Source organism: Podarcis muralis, chromosome 9 (genome assembly GCF_964188315.1).
Source record: "Podarcis muralis chromosome 9, rPodMur119.hap1.1, whole genome shotgun sequence".
Lineage (NCBI taxonomy): Eukaryota > Metazoa > Chordata > Lepidosauria > Squamata > Lacertidae > Podarcis > Podarcis muralis.
This window is the reverse complement of record NC_135663.1, coordinates 61,076,329-61,101,168: the sequence shown is the minus strand read 5'-3', so window position 1 is coordinate 61,101,168 and position 24,840 is coordinate 61,076,329. Positions and strand designations below refer to the sequence as shown.

General features: G+C 43.3%; 2 protein-coding genes across 6 annotated transcripts in view; one reads left to right on the top strand and one right to left on the bottom strand.

Annotated features, from left to right (window-relative positions):
* The first annotated feature begins 1,089 nt into the window (after window positions 1-1,089).
* FAM114A1 (family with sequence similarity 114 member A1) overlaps window positions 1,090-24,840 on the top strand; it is a 52,609-nt gene continuing 28,858 nt past the window's right edge. The window contains exons 1-4 of one of the 4 annotated variants that reach the window (XM_077934389.1): window positions 1,090-1,139; window positions 19,506-19,624; window positions 20,541-20,855; window positions 23,194-23,281. In XM_077934389.1, coding sequence (XP_077790515.1) covers window positions 20,556-20,855; window positions 23,194-23,281 — 388 coding nt within the window. In that variant the 5' untranslated portion in view covers window positions 1,090-1,139; window positions 19,506-19,624; window positions 20,541-20,555. Of the gene's footprint in view, window positions 1,140-17,395; window positions 17,478-19,505; window positions 19,625-20,540; window positions 20,856-23,193; window positions 23,282-24,840 lie in introns of those variants that run through there. The other 3 variants (XM_077934387.1, XM_077934388.1, XM_077934392.1) reach the window with 3 other exon arrangements.
* LOC114604733 (toll-like receptor 1) lies at window positions 5,030-11,965 on the bottom strand. 2 transcript variants are annotated; one of them, XM_077934385.1, is made up of 2 exons: window positions 11,468-11,965; window positions 5,030-7,970 (listed from the first exon to the last, which is right to left on the bottom strand). In XM_077934385.1, exon 2 carries the CDS (start codon window positions 7,904-7,906, stop codon window positions 5,525-5,527), a length of 2,382 nt encoding a protein of 793 aa, XP_077790511.1. In that variant the 5' UTR covers window positions 7,907-7,970; window positions 11,468-11,965; the 3' UTR covers window positions 5,030-5,524. The 2 variants fall into 2 exon arrangements, with proteins under 2 accessions (XP_077790511.1, XP_028600999.2); XM_028745166.2 differs by having other exon boundaries at window positions 11,464-11,964.

Below are 24,840 nucleotides of genomic sequence, written 5' to 3'. Positions count from 1 at the left end.
GACAGTAAGGAGCTTACATCTGAGTGAACATACTTGCTTACATTTTTCTAATTGAAAGCAATGAGAAGTTAATGATCCAAACCTCAGATCATGGTTAAGCTCTCTTCTTTAACCATAACCCAATAAGACACAAAAGGAGAAGCCACTGGCAGAAAGAAGGGGGGGGGGGAATTCAGGCAGCAGTTCTTAAGCATGGGAAGTGTTTCGAAGTGTTAATAAAATAGTATTATTATTTCATTCTTCCTTCTATTACTCCTATGACTAATCAGCTAAACATTATTTTACTGGCAGGCAGCCCTACAGACATTTATAAGCCATTTACCTGGAAGTAAACCCAATGTCTTCAATAATATGATTCCTAGTGTGTACTTCAGAAAGGGATGTCCAAAATGTAAAGTCATATAGATGAAAGGGGCTGAAAGCTCCCTCCCCAATGCAGAACCATTTATCACACAGTGGAAAGCACAGATTACATTGCAAAAGTTTGGCTACATGCCACAAACGTACGGGATGGTAAAGTGTGGATCATCACTACTAGCCAATCTGACTTATTAAAAAACAAATTTCAGTAACCAAATATAGTAAAGTCTTGGGTTCGGGTCAGGAAGAGAAGGGTCAAAATCTCCACTTAGCCATGCCACAGAGATGGGCAACTTGTGATCCTCTGGATGTTATTGGACTACAACTCCTGTCAGTCCCTAAACACTGGTCATCCTGGATGGAACAAAAGGCAGTTGGAGCCCAGCAATGTCCAAAGAGCCACAAGTTCCACACCCCTGGTCTTGAGCAAGGAACTATATCTCACAGACTTGTGAAAACAGGATTATGACCTGGGTTCTTTGGTCTGGCTTCCCAACCTGCTGTATAAATTATACTGCTTGCTCCCTACTTTCTAACATTCTTATATTCAAAATAGGAATTATACAATAATATGCACTGGCTCTCATTCAAGAAATGTTTGGTGTAGGAAATAAGGCTCAAGTGTATTACTTTCCTGGGTCAGCAATGTATAGAACAGTTTCTAGACCTATGCTCATATGACTGCTTTTTCCAAGTAATATTTTTCTTCCCCAGGTCATGTGGCAACCAGAACTATACACTGCAACATCTCAGAATATAAAACAAGGCAACGAACATGGGTAAGTGAATGAATGAATGAATGAATGGATTTGTTATTACGGTCACTGACCAGTTCTGGCTCACTTACAATATCAGGAAAATCATAAAGCACAATAGGGATACATTGAATTGCAGTTGGGTATAATAGGGACAATACAGATATAGCAGCAGTTAAAAATATATAAGTTAAATCTTAATCACTAAAATAAAACCTAAAATTGTTATTTAAAACCTTAATCATTTTGGAAGTACAGCTTGTTCCCTAAGTTTTATGGCAGTCGCACAGAATTTGGCCACCCTTAGTCTGATCTCTGGATCCTTGTCCTCTACCAGGAGTTTTAGACATTGAAGTTCGGACCCGTTTGTATAACAGGAGTGATAAATACTGAGCATATATCCCCATATCCCAGGAGAAACGGTAGCATAATAGTACATGAGAGACAGTTTCTACCTCCATCAAGCCGCAGGGGCAGACATGTTCCACGTATGGTTTGCCCTTGAATCTGTCCTGCAATAAGGCAGATGGCAGCACGTTGAACCTGGCAAGGGTAAACGGCTGTCTGTATTTAGGTATTTGTAATTTGGACAGATATATTGCTGAGGTGAACCCTCTCCCATTGTGTTTTATTGCTGGGTGTTTATTCATCTCACTCACATGGCATTGTAGTTCCACATCCCAAATTCATTGGCGGATTATTGCTCTAGCTTTCTCATAACCTACAGCTATCAGGGCCTGTGGGGAAAACCCCAAGCCTCTTAGCTTTTTGTGCAGTGTAGCTTTCCATTTGGATTGGTAGGAATCCAATAGGGTTACAGGTGCCAACCCAACCGGGGGGGGGAAGTTTTAACCAATAATGGATCTTCAGGGTCCATATCCAAGCACTGACAGGGATTTGCCCAACCTCCTAGAGGACAGCTATGTTAGACATGCAAGAAGGGATCCCTAACACACAGTGATAAAACTTAGTTTGGAAGGGTTCTAAGGGATCAAGATTTAGGAAGCTGCAAATCTGGGAGCTGTATGTCAGCTGTGTTAATACTTTTGTAACAAAGACCTGAGAGGCTGCCTGAATATATTGGCCCCCTTTTCCATATAAATACTTTATAAGGGCTTTGGTAGATCTTTGGGCATTTGCAATAGTATTTTTAACCTGGTAATGCTGGTAATATCCTGAAAGGTTACGCCCAGGTATTTAAAAGACGATACCTGTTCTATGGGTCAATTATCGATTCTCCATTTGTGTCTCATTCTTTTTTTAGAGAACACCATGACTTTGGATTTAGTGTAGCTCAGGGACGCGGACTTATAAAAAATATTGGGGGGGCCCGGGAAAGCTCATGAATAATAAATAAGCTCATGAATATGCAAATAAAGTGGCTCTGGCCCTAAATAGGGCAAGCCACGCCCCCCAGCCAGCCAATCGGCTGGCTGGGAGGTGTGGCCAGTCGGGATTCCCCTGTTCTCGCGGGGGCCAGGAGGAAGGAAATTCCCCCCGGCAGTGCCTTGGCAGTGGCGGTGGTGCTGCGAAGCAGCGAGGCAGGAGCCCCCGCCCCTGGGGATTCCCTAATCTCGCGGGGGACGGCCGGGGCTCTCCGACTAGGGCGTGCGGCTGGCTGGCTGGCTGGCGAGGGAGCAGGTGGGGAGGAGGCGGGGGACGGCGGCGGCGCTCTGCTGGAAGGGCGCCCGAGATTATTGGGGGGGCTGAGCCCCCCAAAAAAATTTTTTGAGGGGGCTCGAGCCCCCTCAGGCCCCATGGTGTCGGCGCCTATGGTGTAGCTGATTGTTAATTGTTCGGCTTTGCAATGGGCTGTGAGAGATCTTAAAAGTTTTCTTAGGCCCACACAGGAGAAGGAAATTAGAACTGTGTCATCTGCGTACAAGAGAACCGGGAGGGGCGTACCAGCCAATTTAGGGGGGTGGGCATTTTCTTTCTCCATGTTTCCTACTAAGGAGTAAATATAGAAGTTGAATAAAATGGGAGCAAGGACACAGCTTTGTTTAACACCATGGTAGGTTTGTATTTCCTTAGATAAATGGCCCTGTCGGTCACACCCAACCTGGGCCCGAATGTTTTCGTATAAGCTGTGGATGAGACGCAGTAGATGTCTGTCTATGTTTGAGGCACTTAGGTTTTTCCCAAAGCCTATCTTGTGATATTAAATCAAAGGCAGATGAAAGCTGCATAGAGGGATCCTTCTTTTCTTGAGGTATATTTTTCCGCAAGATGTTGGAGTACTAGGCCTTGGTCTAAAGTGATTGGTTTGCCCTGAAACCAGCTTGTGCTTCTGAAAGGACATATTCTCGCTACATCCAATCCTCAGGTTTATTACATAAGTGGGCAGCACAGAGTTTACTAATAATGCTTAGGAGACTAATTGGTCTGTAATTAGCAGGGTCAAACCTGCTCCCTTTCTTGTATATTGGGAAGATGATTGCTAGTCCCCAATCCTCTGGGATAGTAGCCGATTGATCTATGCTGGTAAACGGCAGCAAGCACTGGGCCCACCATTCAGCATTGGCCTTGAGGAGCTCTAGGGAAATATTGTCTGTGCCAAGAGCTTTGCCAGGTTTAAGAGACTGAATAAGCCTGCAGGCTTCTTCAGTTGACACCGGGGGCCACTCAGCCCTGGTATCACTTAAGAGGTAGGGACTGAGCCTGTAGATGTTTTTTGTGTATAGGGATTGGAAGTATGACTCCCATGCCCCAAAAGGGATGGAGTATTCCACTTTGGAGGGGGAGTCTTGCCATCCCTTTGCAACAATTTTCCAAAAGGTAGCTGAGTCTCTCCTTTGGGAATGCGTAAGTGAGCTCAAACGAGTTTAAGTGCAAGGGTAAAGACTTAAAGTTTATGTAATGGTTCTAGGGGTTGCTTGTGTGTAAATCAACGCCACCCTTGGCTGGTTGCCTGAATGAACCCTTTCTGTCTGGACAGCCACGTGCCCGTGACTGTCTCAATCGCTGGCAGAATCCGTTAGTGGGCGTTTCTTGAACTTCTTCCAGCAAAGAAGCTCTCTGACGCTTAGTCTCTGCCTAGCTTCCCTGCGCGGAAGCCTTCTGCGCAGGACTGGTTCCCGGCAAAGTCTTAGAGCCACCTCGCCGATTCCCCATTCTGCCCCCCTTCTCCACTGGTGTTACGCTGATTTCCTTCCCCAGAAGATGTGCTGCTTCTCTCCCTCCCGGGACGATCTCCGGAATCCCTCTGGAGCCCTCCCTCTCCCTCTGGCTCCGATGGCAGTTCCCTGACAGTTTACCAGGCTTTTAGCCTGCTGTGGTTGTTTTTAGTGCTGCCTTTTATTTATTTATTAGATTTTATTGGTGATTGTAAAATGGTATGAAGATTTTTAATGGAAGAGTAATATAGAAATGCATTAAATAAATAAATATTTTGCCTGCAGAAAGCCCCATTGCCAGCTAAAAGGATCAAGCAGTGGCTAATAGGAAAGAGTATCTGCCTGGGACCCAGGAGAGCCAAAGGCTGTCAGAGTAGACAATACTGGGGTAGATAGACGAATACTCTGACCATTATATGACACCTTCATATTTTTCAAAATAGCTGGTTTCCTACAGCTAGGCTATATTAAGGTTAGTATAGGTATAATAACTATGAAAGCATAAATACAGCAAGCTTAATATGAATTCCTGTCTTAATATGTACAAATAAAACTCTATGCCTCCTATTCTCCCTTGCTTGGTCTAAGTGGGCTCCCTTTGCAATGTCAGCTTTTAGTATGTGATACCTGGCAGGAATTATATATGTAGGGATACGTTCTAACAAAATGAGTGTTTTCAGTAAATACCGGTACTTTTTTGATAGGCATTCACAATGCACAAAATTGGAAGACAGCACAAAGACTAACTATTCACAAAGCAGTCTCTGATATTTTCAACAATACATGGGTGCACAAAAGTTCCTCTCATACCAGCAGATCTGTTTATTTTTATATAAATTCAGCTCAATGAAAACTGACTTGAATGCTACAACGCTAAATGACTTCTTCATTGTTTGGAAGCTTAACATGATTATTCAACCATACAACAGGGGTTAGCAATTTTTTTCAGCAGGGGGCCAGTCCACTGTCCCTCAGACCTTGTGGGGGGCCAGACTACATTGGGGGGTGGGGGAAATGAACGAATTCCTATGCCCCACAAATAACCCAGAGATGTATTTTAAATAAAAGCACACATTCTATTAATGTAAAAACACGAGGCAGTCCCCACAAATAACCCAGAGATGCATTTTAAATAAAAGGGCACATTCTACTCATGGAAAAACACGCTGATTCCTGGACCGTCCGCGGGCTGGATTTAGAAGGCAATCAGGCCCCCAGGCCTTAGTTTGCCTACCCATGCCATACAACATGAACGTTACTGATATAATGAAATCTGCATATGATTATTTTAATTTAAATCAGTGAAAATGCTCTCTCTTCTTCGTTGCTGGACAGTTTAACGTAAATGGCTGCCCGAAGATTAGACCAGAAAAGTCCATGCTTGCTTTTCTCCTTTGGCCACTCTAAGTACGTTCTCTTGGCCATGAGAGCTTTCAGTTTGTGGTACCTGGCAGGAATGATGTATGCAGGGATTGGTTCCAGCACAATCAGGATTAAACTGTCGGCATTTTCACTGAATAACTTGTGATGGGCAAAGTAGAGCTCATAATGACACCATTCGCTCTGCACAAAGTAAGGAGACAACACAAAGATGGACTTGTAACTTTTCTCAATGCAGTCTATGATATTCTCCACAATGCTCTTGCCTGCAACAAAGTTCCTCTCGTGCTGGCAGATCCGTATGGAGCCATCCTTCTCCAAGTTTGGAATCAATACGTTTTTCACCCACTCAGAATCATGTTCACTGTAGGAGATAAAAGCATGGAACTCTATGTTGGGGAGCATGTCTTCACGATTACTCTTCCGAATCCTGTGTTTTGCTTGAGTCCACTTCCACATCATCTTCAAATACCATGGAACGTCAAAGCGGATGCAGAGGAAGGAAACAGTGGCTACTAAGACCACGGTAATAATTATAACTATCGTAATCAGAAGACTCACGTTGCAAACAACTTCAGAGACGTGAAAGTCCTTTAAAAGGGTCCCCCTTAAGTAGTCTGGGTACTCGCACACATAAGCGTCAGGCCAACCAACCAACTCCATAGATCCTTGCTTTTGAAGACTGATGAACTGTCTTAATTCACAGGTACATGTGAATGGATTGTGTCCTGCTTTTAGCTGTTTGATGCCTTGACATGTCTGATAGAATTCAGAAGATGGTGAGACAACAGAGTTCATTTCTATATTCAGGAACCTCAGATTTCTAAACTGACCACATCCAGGCAGTTTAGCTAGTTTATTGGATGCCAAATTTATTTCTTCTAAAGACATCAGCTCAGTAATCTCTTTGGGAATGCTTGAAATCTGGTTGTTTTGAAGATCAATCATTTGAATATTGACTGGCAGACATCTAAAGACTGATTCAGACAACTTATTAAATGACAAATCTAATTCAACCAGATTTTTACCCCAGTCACACTTATTCTCATGGTCTTCATATTGCAATAAATTCAGGCTCAGATCCAAATATTTCAAAGATGCCATGTGACTGGTCATTAAACTTACTCTGACAAGTTTTTTTAACTGATTGCTTTTTAAAATGAGCTTTTCAAGGAACATTAGGTCCTTGCAATTTTGAAAAACGGTGTCTGTAAAACTGTTATTTGAAAAACATAAGTAAGTAAAATGACTGGGGTTTGAAGGGCAAAGCATGTGTATCAAACCTGCATCAGAAATGGTCAAGGCTGTAAGGTTCATCTCCGAAAATAATTGCAACAGATATTTTGCATCAGAACGAAACGTAGTCAATGTAGTCTGCTTAATTGTCAAAGCTTTGAGTGAAGTTTTTGTATACTTAAACTCTATTGAATTTGGAGCTTCCAACTGTGATGCATTGGCTATAACAAAATATTCAATGGTTGATTCCCATACAGTCTGAAGAATTTCAATGAAGTCTTCCCAGTCACATTGTATATTGTTCAGTGTTAGGTTTAGTAATGTTGAGTTTTTGTTAAGTTTCAGCAGGAAAGTTCTTAAGTCATTGACTTGTGTTTCTTGGATATTTGACAGCTCTAAACTTTCTGTTACATTGATTTCTAGATCTGGCAATACTTGATAATCATTGTTTGGTGGGAATATAATCTGAAGGCTCCTTGTATTGAACACTGGAAGATTTCCATGTATATATTCAGAGAGGTCTTCTAGGCCCAAGAACAGAGTTTCCAGTTGTAAATGAGCAAGAACACTGAAATCTGATTTCTGAATTCTTCTAGCACTGAGGCCAAGATATTCCAGCTTTAACATTTTGCTAAATTCCGGGCATGTGGGCATGTCTACATAGTTATTGTAAGAGAGATCTAGATGCCTGAGACTTGTAACAGGGTGACAAGAAAGACTTTGCAACTTGTTATAGGATAGATCTAGATGTTCTAAGTCTTCATTGTACTGGAAGACACTGAAGTTCAGCTTTCCAATGAGATTATGAGAAAGAATTAGTACCTGGAGCTTAGAAGAAGAACTGAAATCTGAAATCTGAAGTTCAGAGATACTGTTATATGACAAATCCAACACTGTCATTTGTGCTGGAAGGTTCTTAGGTACTTTAACTAGAAATCTGTTGGAAAAGTCCATAATCAATCCTTTCCCCGCAGAACATTGGATGTTATTCCAGAAGATTATTGCAAGGAGGAAGGCACTAAGGAAATGGTTGGTGACTGAACTTCTTTCTTCTACCATAGTGCATGAAGATACTTTAAATGTTTTTACTGCTGACTTTCGTCACTCCACGTTGACCACAGGCCTGTAGGAGGAGAAATGCAGCAGCATGTTAATGAAATCACATCAAGAAGTTCAAAATGAATTATAGCAGCTATAATTCCAGGATGCCTTGGACTCTTATTTCCTATTTGTTTTAGTTGATGAGAACCATGAAGATGTATGTGCATACACACACAAGCAGACACATGTTTTGAAGAAAAATATTCTGATTACAATGAAGTTTTGATACATAGGTGTGAAGGGGTGTCCTTTCTATTCCCATAGCATTCTTCAGACATGCTAGCGAAGAAAACAAATGATCATTAATAAAATCTATGGCATACTTATAACATGAGCTGCAACTTTAAGCTGTAACTCTTAGATTTATATCTTGTTAGTAACACAACTTTTGAATTATGGTGCTGGAGGAGACTCTTGAGAGTCCCATGGACTGCAAGAAGATCAAGCCTATCCATTCTGAAGGAAATCAGCCCTGAGTGCTCACTGGAAGGACAGATCCAGAAGCTGAGGCTCCAATACTTTGGCCACCTCATGAGAAGAGAAGACTCCCTGGAAAAGACCCTGATGCTGGGAAAGATGGAGGGCACAAGGAGAAGGGGACGACAGAGGACGAGATGGTTGGACAGTGTTCTCGAAGCTACAAACATGAGTCTGACCAAACTGCGGGAGGCAGGGGAAGACAGGAGTGCCTGGCGTGCTCTGGTCCATGGGGTCCCGAAGAGTCGGACACGACTAAACAACAACAACAACAGTACAATGCCTGTCCTAAGTGATCTCTCATTCCAAATAAACGTGAAAGATAATAATAGGTTTTCCTTTCAAGGCAATTGGCAAACCTGTCCCAGTGTACACCAGAAAATTTTAGTGCCTCCCTTTCTCTACCAGCTCCTGCCAAAGGGTCCTTGGAAGAGGAGATTAGGAATAATCTGATTAAAATGAATTGCTTTTGTGTTGTCCTCTTTATTCTTGTTTTGTTTTGTTTTATATATTTGTTATGCCACCCTATACCCACAGGTCTCAGGGCAGTTACAACATAAAATCACAATATAAGAACACAAAATATCTTGTGGCATTTTATGTTATAATTCTCTCTTCCTTAGGTGGTGGTTTGGGTTTTTTAAAAAAAAAACCAAAGCAGTTATGGGATTGACTCAGTGTTTTACCAGTGTTCACTACGTTCTGGTTTCCAGAGGTGTTATGTGATTCACCATTCATATCGTTTCCTTTGGAACCTCTCTGTCTACCTTGAAAAGGCTCCCTTTGATTCATTGGGCAAAATACAGAGAGAATTTCAAAAAACGACTTGTTGAATTCTATGCTTGCAATGAAATCTGCCGCAATAAACAATGGATTTTTCTTTGTTGCATATTTTTGCGCCACCTATGGATACAAACAGTGTCGCGCTTAAGAACTTGCATGTTATTTAGGACAGGATTAAGTAAGGTATTGAGTGTATTGTTCAGCACTTGAGACCTCAGGAAAAAATATGAACCACCTGCAACATTATGCAATTTTATTTTTATAACTAGCTTGAGATGGACGATGTATAATATTAAGAGCAGCTTTCCCCCCTTTGAATTGAATTGGACTGTTGAGGGCAGTGTTAGGCTCTTTACAGTTGCTACGAGCACAATTACTGAGTTCTACTTAATAAAAGCTTTCCTTTTGAGAAATAATTTTGCCATCAATTCTGAAGCTTGATTTAGCTCTCATTTTGCTGATCCTTTCCTAATTAGTTCCCGCTATTGTAACATGAGAGGGAATTTCTTCCTTTCCAGAAATAACAGTCACTGTATTCTATCGGAATACAATTGTTTTGCGTGCTCTGAGCTACAGGAATGTGAATTGGAAATGATACAGAATTCGTAAGATTTGTTACCCAGAGCTTAGGCAATGCCAACTGGGACTTGTTATTTGAGGGCCCGTCCTAACAGTTAAAGGGGAATTAACATTGGTTTTGGGGAGCAGGGAGGATTACTAGTATGTACCTTTAATCGTAAAATTTGGTGTGTATCCCTCAGTTCTATTCTGGAATACTGAGATTGTCCCACAGGAATCAAGTGAAACTGTCTTGTTTACATCTTACAGCCTGTATCTCATGCCAAATAGTTAAATGATTTCAGCTTTGACTCCTTCGAGCTATGTCAGTTATTGCTTCCGTGGTACATTTCAGTCATCCTTACAAAGCACTGTTCATGCCCATTTTACCTTTGGAAATTGAGGCCCAGAGCTCTCCCAGTGAGTTCACAGCTCATGCAGAGCCTAGAATCGACCTGCCATGCATGGTGCCTGGGTTGGAAGGTGGGGCAGTAGAACTTGGCCCAACCATCAGGCCCACATTGGGCCCAATGCTTTTGTGTGACAGCAGCAAGTCCAGTTGGGGATCCAGTGGACCCCAGTCCCACCCCCTTTTTGCTGGCTACTGCCAGCAGGGATGCAAACAGTGACACTTCCACCCAACCATTTGACATGTGGAAGGACGGATTGCTCCCTTAAGTAGGGATTTGAACCCAGACCCCTCCAGACTTAATGTGACATTCTCACCACTAGGCTACACCAGTTTATTTATCACACACTTCCTGCTAGGGGCTCAGGACAGTACTGCACATGGTTCCTTCCCCTTGTCCTCACAACTTTGTGCATTGGGTCAGGCTAAAATAGACTGACTGGCCCAGTAAGTTATATTGTTGTAAAGGAATTGGAAACTATTACTGTTTTGTTTTTTTTAATTCATTAACAATTCAATCCTTTGCATGGTAACTCAGAAATTATATTAATTTGTTGTTTGCAAATGTGCAACTAAATGGATGTGCATTGCCTACAGGACTGGGTTAACAGTCCTGGACAACCAGGATACACACTACCCTGGTATGGGTGCCTAGGGGATGAGAAAGAGGAGATGGGAAAATTTGACTCAGATGGAGCATGAGACTCTTAATCTCATAGTCGTGGGCACAAGATTCCTGCATTGCAGGGGGTTGGACTAGATGACCCTTCCAACTTAACAGTTCTATGATTCTGTGACTCCTTTGAAGCCTTGATGTCCCTCAAGGACAGCATTGTTGTTGGTTTTTTTATATCTTTATTTTAGATTTGGTTGCGATATATGTGGAAATTGTTCGGTTTGGTTTTGTATTTTTTAATGTTTCATTTATTGTTTATGACTACTTTTGAGTACACTACTGTTATGACTACTGTTGTGATTATGTATTTTTTTTAATGTTGTAAGCCGCCTTGATCATGGTCTGAACTGTGGATAGGTGAAGTACAAATAAAATTATGTATGTATTGGAAACAAGTAGACTTACTTTTGAGTACACGTGTACCAGGCTGCACTGTCCAAGGAACTTGACATGTTCAAGTTATGATTCAAGTTTTTGACATCTTGACAAGTTATGTTGAGGGAACTTGACGTTTTCGTCAGTTCCAGAAACAGAAACAAAAGCTGAAGGAGCCCCTCTCTTCCGGGTGGTGGGGAAAAGGGAAGTGAAACTAAGGCAGCAATCCAGACTCACCTACTTGGGAGTAGGTCCCATTGAGTTCGAGGGGGCTTGCATCCGAGTAGAGGGGCGCTGCACAGGATCGCAGGGCACTCAAGAAGGGAAGGCGCGTGATGCAAAGAAAACCAGCACCACTCTCCACCACGGTGGTCTCTTGCTCTCACTGCCTGCTTTGTTCACCGTGGGAAAAAGTCGAGACGGAGTTCACTTCTGGCCGCCGAAGCGCACGGGTGCGTAGGGTAAGCTACCACGGCTCGCCTGCTGCTGCTGCTGCTGCTGCGAAGTCTGCCTGCTTCAGATTTGTTGGGGAGGGAGCTAGAAAAAGAGCCCGGCCCACTCTGCACTTGTCCGGCCCCATTGCCTCCCCACACCTCCACCCCCGCTTTCTGTCAGAAAAGGGAGAAAGAAAGCGCAGAGCAGCGCGCAAGCTCAGTGACTGGGGGCCCTGAGAGGTTTTGAAGAAGAGGTTGGATGGCTATCTGTCGTAGAGGATTTAGCTAAGATTCCCGCATTGCAGGACTAAATGACCCTAGGGGGTCCTTTCTAACTCTACAATTCTGTAATTCAACAACACTTGCCTAGAAGTAATAAAATGTTTGTTTGTTTGTTTTCTTGCTTCCTGTTAAACTACAACTGCTACTGCTTTTGCACTATCTGTCACTAGCTCTCTACTGAGTTGGTTGCTGTCGTCACCTCCCCATATTATTATTTTTCTCCGCTCTGATCCAGTGGTGTCCAAACTTTTTTCAAAGAGGGCCAGATTTGATGAAGTGAAGGGCTGTGAGGGCAGACCAAAGGGCCAACCAAAGTTGTTAACCTTTTTTTAGGATTGACGTTGAGCTTTTTAAAATTATCTTACCCCAAAGTTGTTGAGCTGTTTTTAGGATTGAAGTTGTTGAGGTTTTTTTAGGATTTTACACCAGGAAATAAACTGCCACAGGGGGGCCGGATTCAACCAACCAGCGAGCTGCATTAGGCCCCCGAAACGGACTTTGGACATTCCTGGTCAATATACCGTCCGGGAGTTCCCCCTGCCCCCCCCCCCGCGCATGTTAAGGAAAAGACAGTGTTGCCTGTTCAAATGGCATTCCCGGTTTCAATTCATAGCAGTTCTTTTTAAACACCCTTTTGCTTATTTTGAAATATGCTACTTACTGAGAAGGCTGCATTCATTCTTGCTTTTGAGAAACATCCGAAGCTCCTTAAGAGCAGGAATTAGTCTGGCTCAAAGAATGGTCTACTCCTTTCTTGTTGTTTGAGGTGCTTCCATGACAGATAACCCCATTCCCACAGATGTTGCAGGTGGCAGTGGTGATAAGAGTGATGGAGACTGGGTCATGGATAAGAGTGGGAGAGGTTGAACAGCAACCTTTGCCAGCCTGATGCCCTCTAAAGACTGCATCTCCTGTGGAGTGCCAGGAGTGCCTTTTATCAGTTTTGGCAGATAAAAAAGCTACAACCATTTCTGGATTGGTATAGCTTGTTCACAGCACTGGTAACTTCAAGGCATGCACTCAATGTACCTTTGACGTTGGTCTGGAGGCTGCAGCTAGAGCAGCACCTGGTGGCTAGGTTGCTTGGCACCTCCAGCATGCAACATCTTGTTTGAGGGACTTGCACTGGCTGCCAATTTGCTGCTGGGTTAAGGTTTCGGTACTGTTATAAATCACCCCAATCTCACCCCACTGTGAGATTCCAGGGATCCAGGTGTTTTGTGTTTCCTTTGAAAATGAGGCACAATGGAGACTTTATGATACATGGGATATTTATACATCTATACAACCTGACCCTATGATTGGCGGGTTCAAAGCATTACACTCCAAGAGGGTCTTGTTCCTCCCATTGCTGCAGTCTTGGATTCAAAAAGAAATCAAATGTGGCTCTTTGTCCCTCTGCTTAGCTTGCTGCATTTAACAGACTGACACTTTTTCTCTCTAGCTCACAACCAGGCAACTGCAATCCTAAGAACACCATTTTGCTTTTTCTGTGTTAACTATCTCTCAGTGGAAGGTGGGGCTCACACCCATCTGCTGTCCAGTATATAATATTCACTTTGTTAATTGCTCATTACCTTCTTTTTGTTCTTCTTGATGGCTCTTCTCCCAGGCAGTTTCATGGGCATGGGAAAAACTGGTTTGGTCTGTATTTTGACACTGCTAAATTCAGCCTCTACCAGCCCATCTTAATACTCTAAGCATTACTTAAACTCCAACACTCACTAGACCCAGTAATTTAGGGGAGTCAAGGCACTCACAAACACATAACACTAACATGCATGACCCTATACAGTTGGGACTAAGTTACGAGATACTGCCCTTGTCCCTTATAGACCCAGCAGGTCACTGTTTTGCAGAAAAATTTCTAAAATATGAGAGGTCTTCTCAATAGCAACTCAGAACAGGGTTTTCAGCATGGCTGCCCATTTTGTAGAACAGCATTCCATCTGAGATGTGACAGCCCCTCACTAGCGGTACTTTCTGAAAATGATGGAAGACATTTTTGTTTCAACAAGCTTTTTCAGGAGTACGAAAAGTTATCTGCCTTAGCTGTTCATTCTGTATTGTTTTTAAACCTATCCTTAGTTGTTATTTTCCAAACTATTTTTAGCTGTTTTATGGTATGTTTGTAAATCACATTAAGACACACATGTAAAAGGAAATTTATAAATTAATAGATGGTGATAACGATGATGAAGATATCACCCATCACTTTTTCTGCATTTGAAGAAAATAGGCACTATTTTCTTCAAATGTACAGAAATATAACAATATCACATCTTACTAGGTTGGAATTAGTCTGCAATTAACAGAAGACAGTAAAATGCGCTGAAATGTTTTACATCTCTTTATTGAAAAAATGGCAATTTGGAATTATAAGTAAAAAAAATCGAGGGAAAAGAGAGGAAAGCATGGGTGTTAACATGTTTGATAAAGAATGGGTATGTAAACATGATTATGAGATTATTTACATAAAAAATACAAGAGTCGCCAATATGACGCCCATGGGTAAAATGCCCCCACTGAGGTCTTCTCCTGGTGTCCACAAAGCCTTTAAGCACACACACCCTATAGTGCCCCCTTGAGCATAAGGTGGTGAGGGTGGTTGCCTTTTCCTCCCTTGAAAATTAATTAGAGCTAAAGGAAGAAGTTGAAAGAGTGACACTCCAAGTGTTTTCCAGCTGGGTTAGGTTCTGTAGGATAAACCAAGTTGCTATTGGTTTCTTAGGTCACTTGGTTTTGCTGGGCTGGCAGAGTCATAGTAGTATTTCCCCATTACAGCAGCATTCCTGCAGTGCAAGAGAGATCAAGCTGGGAGCTCCTTGTGCCTATGAGCTGCCCTGGTGGTGCCAATAGCAGGCCATCTGGGTGTTTTAGCCTGAGACCCTAGTCCAAGACCTGTGATGTCCTGACCTAACACTGTTTATAATCAGGAAAAGTGCTTCATTTTCTAACAAACATAAACTGGATTTATTCTTCCCTAAGACCCAAAGGTGGTGCTATTTGGTTAATTATAGGACAAGGTGGAAGTTAGTTATATTAAATTAGTATTAACAATATTAACTGTGGAGCACTTGTAGATTGTCCATGGAAGATTTCAGGAGTGACTAATAAATAAATAATAAAAAGTCTTCTTACGCCCCCTGTTAAACCTGAACAGTAGTACTGCAATGTTCCTGATGCTGGCTGGAGTCCTGAACAGGACCATCATGTAGCTATCCAGCAGTTCACTGCAACATTTTGGGGCATCCCCCCACTTCTCCCAAAACTAAATAGGGTGGTCCTGTGCTTATCAGCAGGACAGTGAAATGGGGCCACCACCACAGACAATTAAGGGCTTCTTATTGCATGAGTGATTCCCCAGCTTTGGAGAAAGCAAATATTAGACTGTGAATTAAAAAACAAACAAAAAGGAATGAGTATGGTCCTGGGGAAGAGACACAGAAGATGAGGGTGGCTGAGCATCAGTTAAAAAGGAAAGTGGGGGCAGGGAAGAGGAAGAGGAATGGCCTGGCTCAGACCCTGATAGCTAACCTTATACTATTTTGGAGGGAGCTGGAGGATTTAAGCTGAGGCAGGAGTCACAAAGCATTTTACAACCATGATACATTTGGATTTCTGAGTTCCACGGACATCATCCCTTTGGGTCACTTCTTTCTCCTGTCCCCTGACATCCCCCACTCAAGATTCGGAGGCGGGAAGCGCCACCCATCTTTCACTTTTCTAAGTGATTTGGGTAAAAGTCAGATTAAGTACAAAGCCGCATAGAAGAGGAAGGAGTAAAAAGCTTCGGTCATCAACTTTCCTCCTTGAATGCAATGTACTTTTCAAGGGAGTAAATGTGCATCTCCCATCTCTAAAAGCCCATTTCTAAACATTTAAGTGTATCAAGAAATCAAAAGTTATCAGTTATCCAGAACCAGGCAGGGCAGGAGGTGGAGAGTCACTGTGCAATCCTTATACTCAGCTAAGGCCAGTCCACCTATGAGGCAAGGTGAGGCCACCACCTCAAGCAACAGGATCCACAGGGACAGCAGACCCCAATGCAGATCTTTATTCCCCCCTCATTCCTGATGTAGATCTTCCCTCACCCCTTCTTCCCTGGAGAAGAGGGGGGTGCCATTTGGGGGGTCTGCTACAGGTGCCAAAATACCTCTGGCCAGCACTCCACTCTGTGGCAAGTCCCATGAGGTATGCAGATATAGGACTAAAGCCCTAGCCCCTCAAAACTTACAAGGAATTCACTTATTGAAGAAACATTCTTAGGGCAGCGCCATATGAGATGCTGAAAATATACCCCCTCACCCCGCCATCCCTGCACTGTCGCCAACAGACCCTCCAAGGGTCCCTATTTTCCAGGGACAGCCCCAAATTTACAAAAGCTGTCCCAGCAGTCCTTTCTTTTTTTTCAGGGGGTAGTCAAGGGTACGCAGTACCAGCACCTCTTACAGGGAACCAGGCAGAGGGCCTTCTCAGTAGTGGCACCTACCCTGTGGAACGCCCTCCCACCAGATGTCAAAGACAAAAATAACTACCAAACTTTTAGAAGACATCTGAAGACAGCCCTGTTTAGGGAAGCTTTTAATGTTTAATAGGTTATTGTATTTTAATGTTTTTTTGGAAGCCGCCCAGAGTGGCTGGGGAAACTCAGCCAGATGAGCGAGGTATAAATAATAAATTGTTGTTGTTGTTGTTGTTGTTAAAAAGTGTGGCACTTACTATAACAACTGGTGAGTGTAGGCACCTATTTGTCTAGAAAAGCTCTGCATCCCAGTTTCTGATTTGATCCGAGAATGTCCCGCTTTTCCTTAGGACGTCCCTATTTTCATCGGAGAAATGTTGAAGGGTATGGAATTATGTGACCGCAGAGCCAAGGAGATAAATAAACTATGCAAACTTTAGAAGGCATCTGATGGCAGCCCTCTTTAGGGAAGTTAAAAAAAATAAATAAAAATGTTTTGTTATGTTTTTATATCTGTTGGAAGTCGCCCAGAGTGGCTGGGGCAACCCGGTCAAATAGGTGCGGTATAAATAATAATGATGATGAGGATGGAATAGGAAGGCCCTGTTTTCATCTGAGAAACATTTCATCTGAGAAATGTTGGAGAACATATGCCAAAAGCTGCCCAGAGCTTCACAGCGAGCCTTGTTGCAGCCGTTTGGAAGAAGGCAGAGCAGGGAAAGAAGCGAAAAGTTTGGGAACTGCCCCCAAACTGAGACGCCCGCGGGCAGCTTTCTCCGCCTGCTCCGTTCCTCGCGCCGGAGGGCATAGTCCGGGCTTCCCTCCCTCTTCGCAGCAGGGTAAAATCCGAGCCCGCCGGCAGGCGGTACCCACTTCGTGTCGCGCCGCCCTTCTCCTCCGGACGAGCCGCAAGCCTGGCGGTGGGAGGACCAGGCCAGAGAAAGCTCTGCCCCCCGGCCCGGCCCTCCGCTCCCGCCCCTCGGCTCCTCTCCCTCTCCCGGCCTGTGCCGACGTGGCCGGGCGGAGAGCGGAAGGCGCCCGGGGCGCGCCAAGCAGGCAGCGGCTCAGCGGTAAGGGGCGACGCGGCTTCTCCTCCTTGTCTTTTGCTCCCCTCGGCGACTTGGGGACTTTTGAAGCGCTCCTCGCGCCGAAAAGTTTGTTCCTTTTCCCTTGGCGATGCTTTTCAGTATTGATGGGCGAGGAAGAGCCCGGCGTAATCTTCTGCCTCCGAGAAGTTTGCAAGCGGGAGCAGTGAAACTCGCCGCAAGCATAACTCAAGCCTTTGTCCCGGGGAAGGGTGGGTACGGGGGGGGGGGGGACTCTCTGTCGTCTCCAGCCACGGGTTTATGTGGGCCCACTTAGGGGAGAGATCTCCGAAGGGCAGCAACCGTTGGATGGATGGAGGCGTGGGAGGCTTCCCCTAAAGCGATTCGCGAGAACCGCTTGCAAATCGGTTTGTTTTAAGGAAGGCAGACCCTGTGTGCCATCCCGAGGACGCTTTTCGGCGGCGCCTCCCTGGGAAAATAGGTGCGGTGCGCACACAGAAGGGGAACGGGCAAGAGGGCAGTGGGGCAGTCGCCCTCCCATCAAGTAAATAAATAAAAATACTTATCTAAAAGTAGAAAATGTAGGAAGGTTTTTTTTCTGAGCATTTGTGGTCCAAATAAAGTAATTTAAAACAACTGTTGCGGAGGCAGTTCCTTCCAAATTTGCTAGACAGGTTACAGGTGGGTGTCCTGCTTCCACACCATCCTGGCTTCCTACCCCTCCACTAAAATCCTGGCTGCGCCCATGAGAGGTAGAAAAGTGTGCACCCTGCATTGGAAGGGGTTGGACTAGATGGACCTCGGCTTCCCTTCCAACTCTACAATTTGATGAGTCTGTGTCCACTGATGTAAAAGGTGTGTGTGTGTGTGTGTGTGTGTGTGCACAGCAAGGCACTGGTGATTGGCCTGTGCTCCCTGCCACGTGTGCATGTCTGTAAAATGCACGCTTCTTTCTTGTAACGTGTGAATCGGCCATTCCTTTTGAAGTGTGGATTAATCGTTAGCTTTCAGCAGATGTCAGTCTAATCCAAGGCATAGGCTTGTTTAATTTATACCTGTTCATAGCATAAAGGTAAACTGGGTAGCAAACTAGACATAACATGAACAGCCATGTTTGTTTATTCCTGTGTCTATCCCATTCATGTATAACACAGGGAAGGGATTTATCATTTTAACAATAGCATCTAAATGGCTTCTGACACTTTCCCCCCAAAGACAGCTCACTTCTAGAATAGGTACCAGTTATTTGTAGTGTGGGAAGCTAAGTTGGACAGGAAGGAGGGTTCAGTTTGCATTACCTGCATACACTTTCTGTTGTAAAATGTGTCTTTGTTGTAAAATGTGTATCATGTACATGGACACACACAAACACTGTATAGAGCAGTCATGTGAACCAACAAATGTGACTACCCATCACACATTTGGTTGGAACTAACTAAGATATTTCAGAGGGTTGCAAAAACTAAACAAAATAAAAAGTATTGTAGCACCTTAAAGACTTAAGAGATTTATTATGGCATAAACTTTCATGGACTCAAGTCCACTTGGGCAGGTGCATGATAAGATATGTAGCTTATTGATGTAACTTTAATTTATTATGTTGTGAGTGGCTCTTAGGGGCTGTCAAACCATATTGATGATAAAAGAAATCTTTAAAAAAAACTAATAAATCAAAAGTCAGACATTGCAACGTCAAAGAGTTCTACATTTTAGGTCAGTTTACTTGAATGAGCCAAATTCTGCCAAGTGGCTTTGTATTTTCCTTATTATGGTAATACAGCAGCCTTACAGGGACAGTATAGGGAATAAAAGATGGCTGGCCCTATAGGTAAATTGGGACAGCCATATTTTTTCTATACTATTATCCAGGAAGGAGTCTATTTATTATTATTATTATTATTATTATTATTATTATTATTATTATTATTAAAATTTGTACACTGCCCTATACCTGCAGGTCTCAGGGCAGTTCACAGGATAAAAACACAAAATACATAATCAAAATAAAAACAAGAACAACCCAATAACCCAATATGTACTGCTGCTTTCAAGGTCTCCCGTCCCCGTTCAAAATGTTTCAATGAGTGCAGCAAGCACCGTGCTTCTAGCTGCTCCAAGCAGCTGCAAATTCTTCTTGAAAAGAAGAGCCGTGGAAGCCTTTGCATCACCATGTAAGTGCTTTATAAATAAAACAAAAAAATTACTGTACTTTTCCGTGTATAAGACTATGTTTTTTCTTTAAAAATCATGCTAAAAAGTGGTGGTCGTCTTATACATGGGTATTGCATAGGAGGGATGTTTGATTGGTTGCTGCCACGGCTGTCAGCAGCTATTGTGCATGTTATTGGTTGCTGCGTCAGTGGGTGGTGTTGATTGGCTGAAACTCTGGCAGTTGAGTGGGCCATTGGCAGCTTCTGCCGGCGATGGGACAGACAGAAGACAGATTTAACAACGCATGTTGGTGAGCGATTTTCAGCAATCCCCCCTAAAAACGCTCAAGCCTGGGTAATCCCCCCAAAAAACCTCAACAACTCTGTGCCATCTCCCCCCATTTTCTTAAATTTGACTCCCCCAAAACAGGGCATGTCCTATACATGGGGGCGTCTTATAGATGGAAAAGTACGGTAATTTGAAGGGTGTTGCATTGAAACAATTGCTGAAATAAAGGGGGGAACCTTCATTTTAGCAGCACCTTGCTATCTGCATGGTGTTTTAAAGTCCCAACTTTGGGGCCTCAAAGCTCAGTCAAACTGAGCAGGTCCAGGTGCACAAGAGACTTTCCTTCACAGCGATGTTGTGTGCCCAGACCAAGCAGGATTGACCTCACCACATGTAATGCATAGGAGTAGAATTCTACCTTATGCAAAGCTTCAAAAACTGCTGAAGCACTTTGTAAGCTGCCCAAGGGGGCATTTCAGCTGGTGCCACTTTGGAGCCAAATCTTTCTGAGCCCCTCTTAGCCATGCCTTCATCCCGGTCTAGATGATAGGAGACACAAATATGTTCAGATAGGAGAATTATTTTTTTAAAAAGTTTTCATATAATCACAACATTGCATTACAAACATGTTGATTTCTTTTCCTGCAGAACTTTCTTTAAAAAATGTCAGGTGACGGAAGTGAAGTGTTTACGCAAGAGAAAATATTGGAACATGGCAGCAATGTTTCAGCTTCTGAGAGAGCAATGCAGAATGAAAAGACGGAACAAATACAAGATGATAAGAGGCAACGTTCTGAAAGCTCTAGCAATGAACAGGAAGGCGACCAGATGTCTTCAGGGCATCCTTCAAATGTGGAACATTCCAGCGGAGGCATAACTACAGATGTTCCTACTGATTGCAGTGAATCTGTGAGCCTTGAACCAGAACCTGGATCTGAAGAACTGAACAAAAATAATGGCCCAGTAAGATTTTTTAAAAATCTCTTATTTTGTTCATGCAGTATACAAAGATGTGTCATAATTAGAACAGTGATGCACAGTCCCTAGATGACCATACACACAGTTGCTGGTTATAGAGAGAGGTGGGAGACAGTGACTCAGGGCTGCCATTTTCAGCAACAGGGCAACACAAGTGGGGTTGCCTTGTTCTCCTAGTAGTGCCAATCCTTCATAATGTGCCTTGCCAGCCCTTCTTCCGGCTGCTTTTGTTAGTTGTGCACTCCCATATAGCATGCTAAAGGAATGTGCATTGCCATCGATTACTGTGGTTGGCATTATATAAAAATCAGTTCAAACAGAAACAACAGACTATGCTTTTGTCCCTGTAATGTGTGTTTGCATAATATTCTTGCATTCTTCCATGTGTGGGTTACTGTATGCCTTTGGTTTCTGTGAAGATATGTTTGGGAATGCACAATAGTTTCTGTCTTTGGTTATCAGTGTTCCAAGTCAGCAGCAGTTGGTGGGGTAGCAAAGGCAGAGTGCTGTTGTGCTCCTGGAACAAAACCATGTTGGCTTCCTTCCTGCCATGTTTCAGCATGTTTAGGGACTATCTTGCCTGTAGTAAAGAGATTCCAGAGAGGCAGTAATTCGGATTTTTTTAGGGAAGATAAAACATCCTAAGATTGCCCCTTCACAGCTAGCTTGCCTCTGGCAAACCAAGAATAAGCAATGCACACTACACTGAGAGCCCAGAATGGTCAAAAGCTGAAAGGTAAAAGCTAAACTTCATGTATGATTGAACTTTCCTTGGTGCTAAAGTTTCACAATAGTTAAGAGTATGTCTGTAGATGGAAGCATAGAACTGGCAGCAACATCATTATTGCTTGTGTGCCTATAATAAATAATAAAACTATAGCAGCAATAGCTGCTTTTTCTCCAGTCAGCAGAATTTAATCAATTTTCAATCAGATTGCATTCAGCTAATTCTTCGTGTAAGCTGAAAAGATGCTTGATTGATTTCAGGTGAAAGGGATATAAACCAAAGCCTGCAAGAGGAGATTATTCATTCACTCCATCTGACAGTGAGAATCATACATATAAATAACTTCCCTTCCCACCTGCCACCCAGCATTCCAGTTTTGTTTCAGCCAAAGCACCTTAAGGCTGGCATACTTAAAATGTGGGGAAAGATCTAAAAGCGCTCTAGGATTTTTAGCTTCCGTAATACTCTGGTGCAGTTACGCTTCCTAACTTCACAGTACCCTTTCTGTTTTGATTTGCTTAGAACCCCTGTGCGCTGCAGGGGATACTAAGGAATGTGCTCGGCATCACTTGTAGTTGAAGAGCATGAGCCAGGCCTGTTGAGCCTCACCACCATGCTATGTCAACAGAATTTATGCCTTACTACATACCTCACAAGGCTGGTGCTGTGGGTTAAACCACAGAGCCTAGGGCTTGCCGATCAGAAGGTCGGTGGTTCGAATCCCTGCGACGGGGAGAGCTCTCGTTGCTCGGTCCCTGCTCCTGCCAACCTAGCAGTTCAAAAGCACGTCAAAGTGCAAGTAGATAAATAGGTACTGCTCCGGCGGGAAGGTAAACGGCGTTTCCATGTGCTGCTCTGGTTCGCCAGAAGCGGCTTAGTCATGCTGGCCACATGACCCGGAAGCTATATTGGCTCCCTCAGCCAATAAAGCGAGACGAGCGCCGCAACCCCAGACTTGGTCACGACTAGACCTAATGGTCAGGGGTCCCTTTACCTTTACATACCTCACACTCTTCTACAGCTGTACATTCTGGAGGCAAATGTTAATGGCAGGCAAGTGGCCCTTTGGTGAAGGTTGTCTGTCACTGCTTATCCTGCCATTAGGAAACCCGCAAACTTCCAAGGAACCCCAAAATTTTCTGGAACCCAATTTGAAAACCACTGTTCTAATGCAGCCTTGGTTATTGAATCAGTTAAAAGACAATCATTGTAGGCCAACATCCTAAAGCTGTTTTTTCCCCAGAAGGACATGCTGCATTAAGCATGTGATAGTTCCATTCAAAAATGAAGAATCAATGTTCATGGTTTGGGAGGAACAGACTATGAGAGCTGGCTTGAACATAACACTAAGCCCAGCCTTTGGGTTTGTTTTCCTGGCACCAGAAAGACACAATTGAACAGTTTGCACCTGCATGCTGTTTGTTCATGGTAAGCCCTGGTTTATTTCTGTCTCTAGCCTAGCATCATGTGTGAACCAGCCTAATTAAGGTGAGTGGGGGACATATCACCCCCATTATTCTTTTTCTAAAAATGGAAGTATCTATATTGGAAAAATACAAATTGTGCTGACAGTATCCTTAACATATCTTTCTGCAGGACACGGATTCATCTCCTAAAGGGAGTGGATGGACAACCTGGGGATCGTGGGGCAAATCTCTGCTTTCAACAGCTTCTGCTACAGTTGTTAAGTATCCAAACCATGAATATATAAAATATTTTAAAGTAATTGATTTGATATCTAAAAGGTATAAATAAGCCCTTGACATGAGCAGGTACTGTAATACACTTCTCCCCCTTCTTTTTGGGGACAAAGTAAAAATGATAACTGAGATGAATCGAACATCAGTCTGGCAACTGCTTAAGACTTCTTGATAGCATGTTTCCCCCGAAACCCCTGCTCTCCCAGCCACTTTTCTTTCTGCAAGGATTCAGACCCGTGTTTGCAAATAAACAGAGGGCTAGAAAAAATCATGGGGAAAGCTTTCAAAGGAAATATGTTGCCGGGAAATGAGCTAAGTACTCCCTTCCATGCCATCCCTCTATTGCAAGTCACCCTTTCCCCAAAGATCCTTTATGAGGAAAAATATGTCACTGGGCCAAAACTAGACTCAAGTATGTTGTAATCCTTGGTTTGGCCCTAAAAGGATAGCAAGAGGAATAGTTCCATCAAATATAGGCTGGTTCTCGTGTGTATGTACATAGGCCAATAAGGCATATTATATGGTGGTTGATTGCTTGGTGCTTCTCATCTGAAATGTGTGAACTGTCTGTATTAAAAAGCATTGTGTTTGTAAGATAAAGGACCCCTGGACGGTTAAGTCCAGTCAAAGGCAACTATGGGGTTGCTGTGCTTATCTCGCTTTCGGGCCAAGGGAGCTGGCGTTTGTCCACAGAGAGCTTTCCGGGTCATGTGGCCAGCATGACTAAACCGCTTCTGGTGCAACGGAACACCGTGACGGAAACCAGAGTGTATGGAAACACAGTGTTTGTACATGCTATACGGGATATGAAAACTCTGTCTGCAGTTCTTGATCTGTGATGGCTCATCAAGTCATCTCTTGAGGCCTCAGTTCCCCCTGAGAGAGAGAAAGTGGATCGGGCTTCCCCATCCGAGGGAATCAAATATCACTGTTACCTTACAATTATTCTGTTGCAGTATTCATCTTGTGTGGCCTGCAAAATCTGGTTTAACTCTGCCGCATAAGAGAAGTGGTGCCATAGCCATATGCTAGAGTTCAACTCGCCCCCTCACAGCTTGATCCATAAACCAGTTAAAGTATAAAGTATGTGGATTTAAATCCAAATGGTTTTGTGACAGATTCTCTCCGTGATTCAGCCGTAATAATCAAAGCACATCCACTAGAACAGGCAATAGAGTTTCAGTTCTGTTCCTTGTCCTATTACTTAGTAATCATTTTACCACCAGATTGCTGCTTGCCCACTCAAGCATGACAAATATTTGCTGCATCTTGCTTTATTTGTTAAAACTCCATGTCCTAGAAGAACTCCATTTGCAGCTATGCGCGATCAATCAGATTTAAAGTAATTCTTAAAAGGATTAAATTTCTTCAAGGTAAAACTGAAATGCTTGTTCAAAATTGATATTGCAATGCCCCGTTTCTCTTTCAATCAGGTTATTTTTTTATTTTAAAAATTTCTTTTTCAACTGAAAAGCAATTTCATCTTCAGTATTTTCAAGCAAGAATTTGTATTCATCTAATTATTGTCCTCTGGTTAACAATC

What these genes read in the sequence shown, in the direction of transcription:
- LOC114604733 (XM_077934385.1), bottom strand. Translation starts at nt 7,906, where the DNA reads ATGGTAGAAGAAAGAAGTTCAGTCACCAACCATTTCCTTAGTGCCTTC.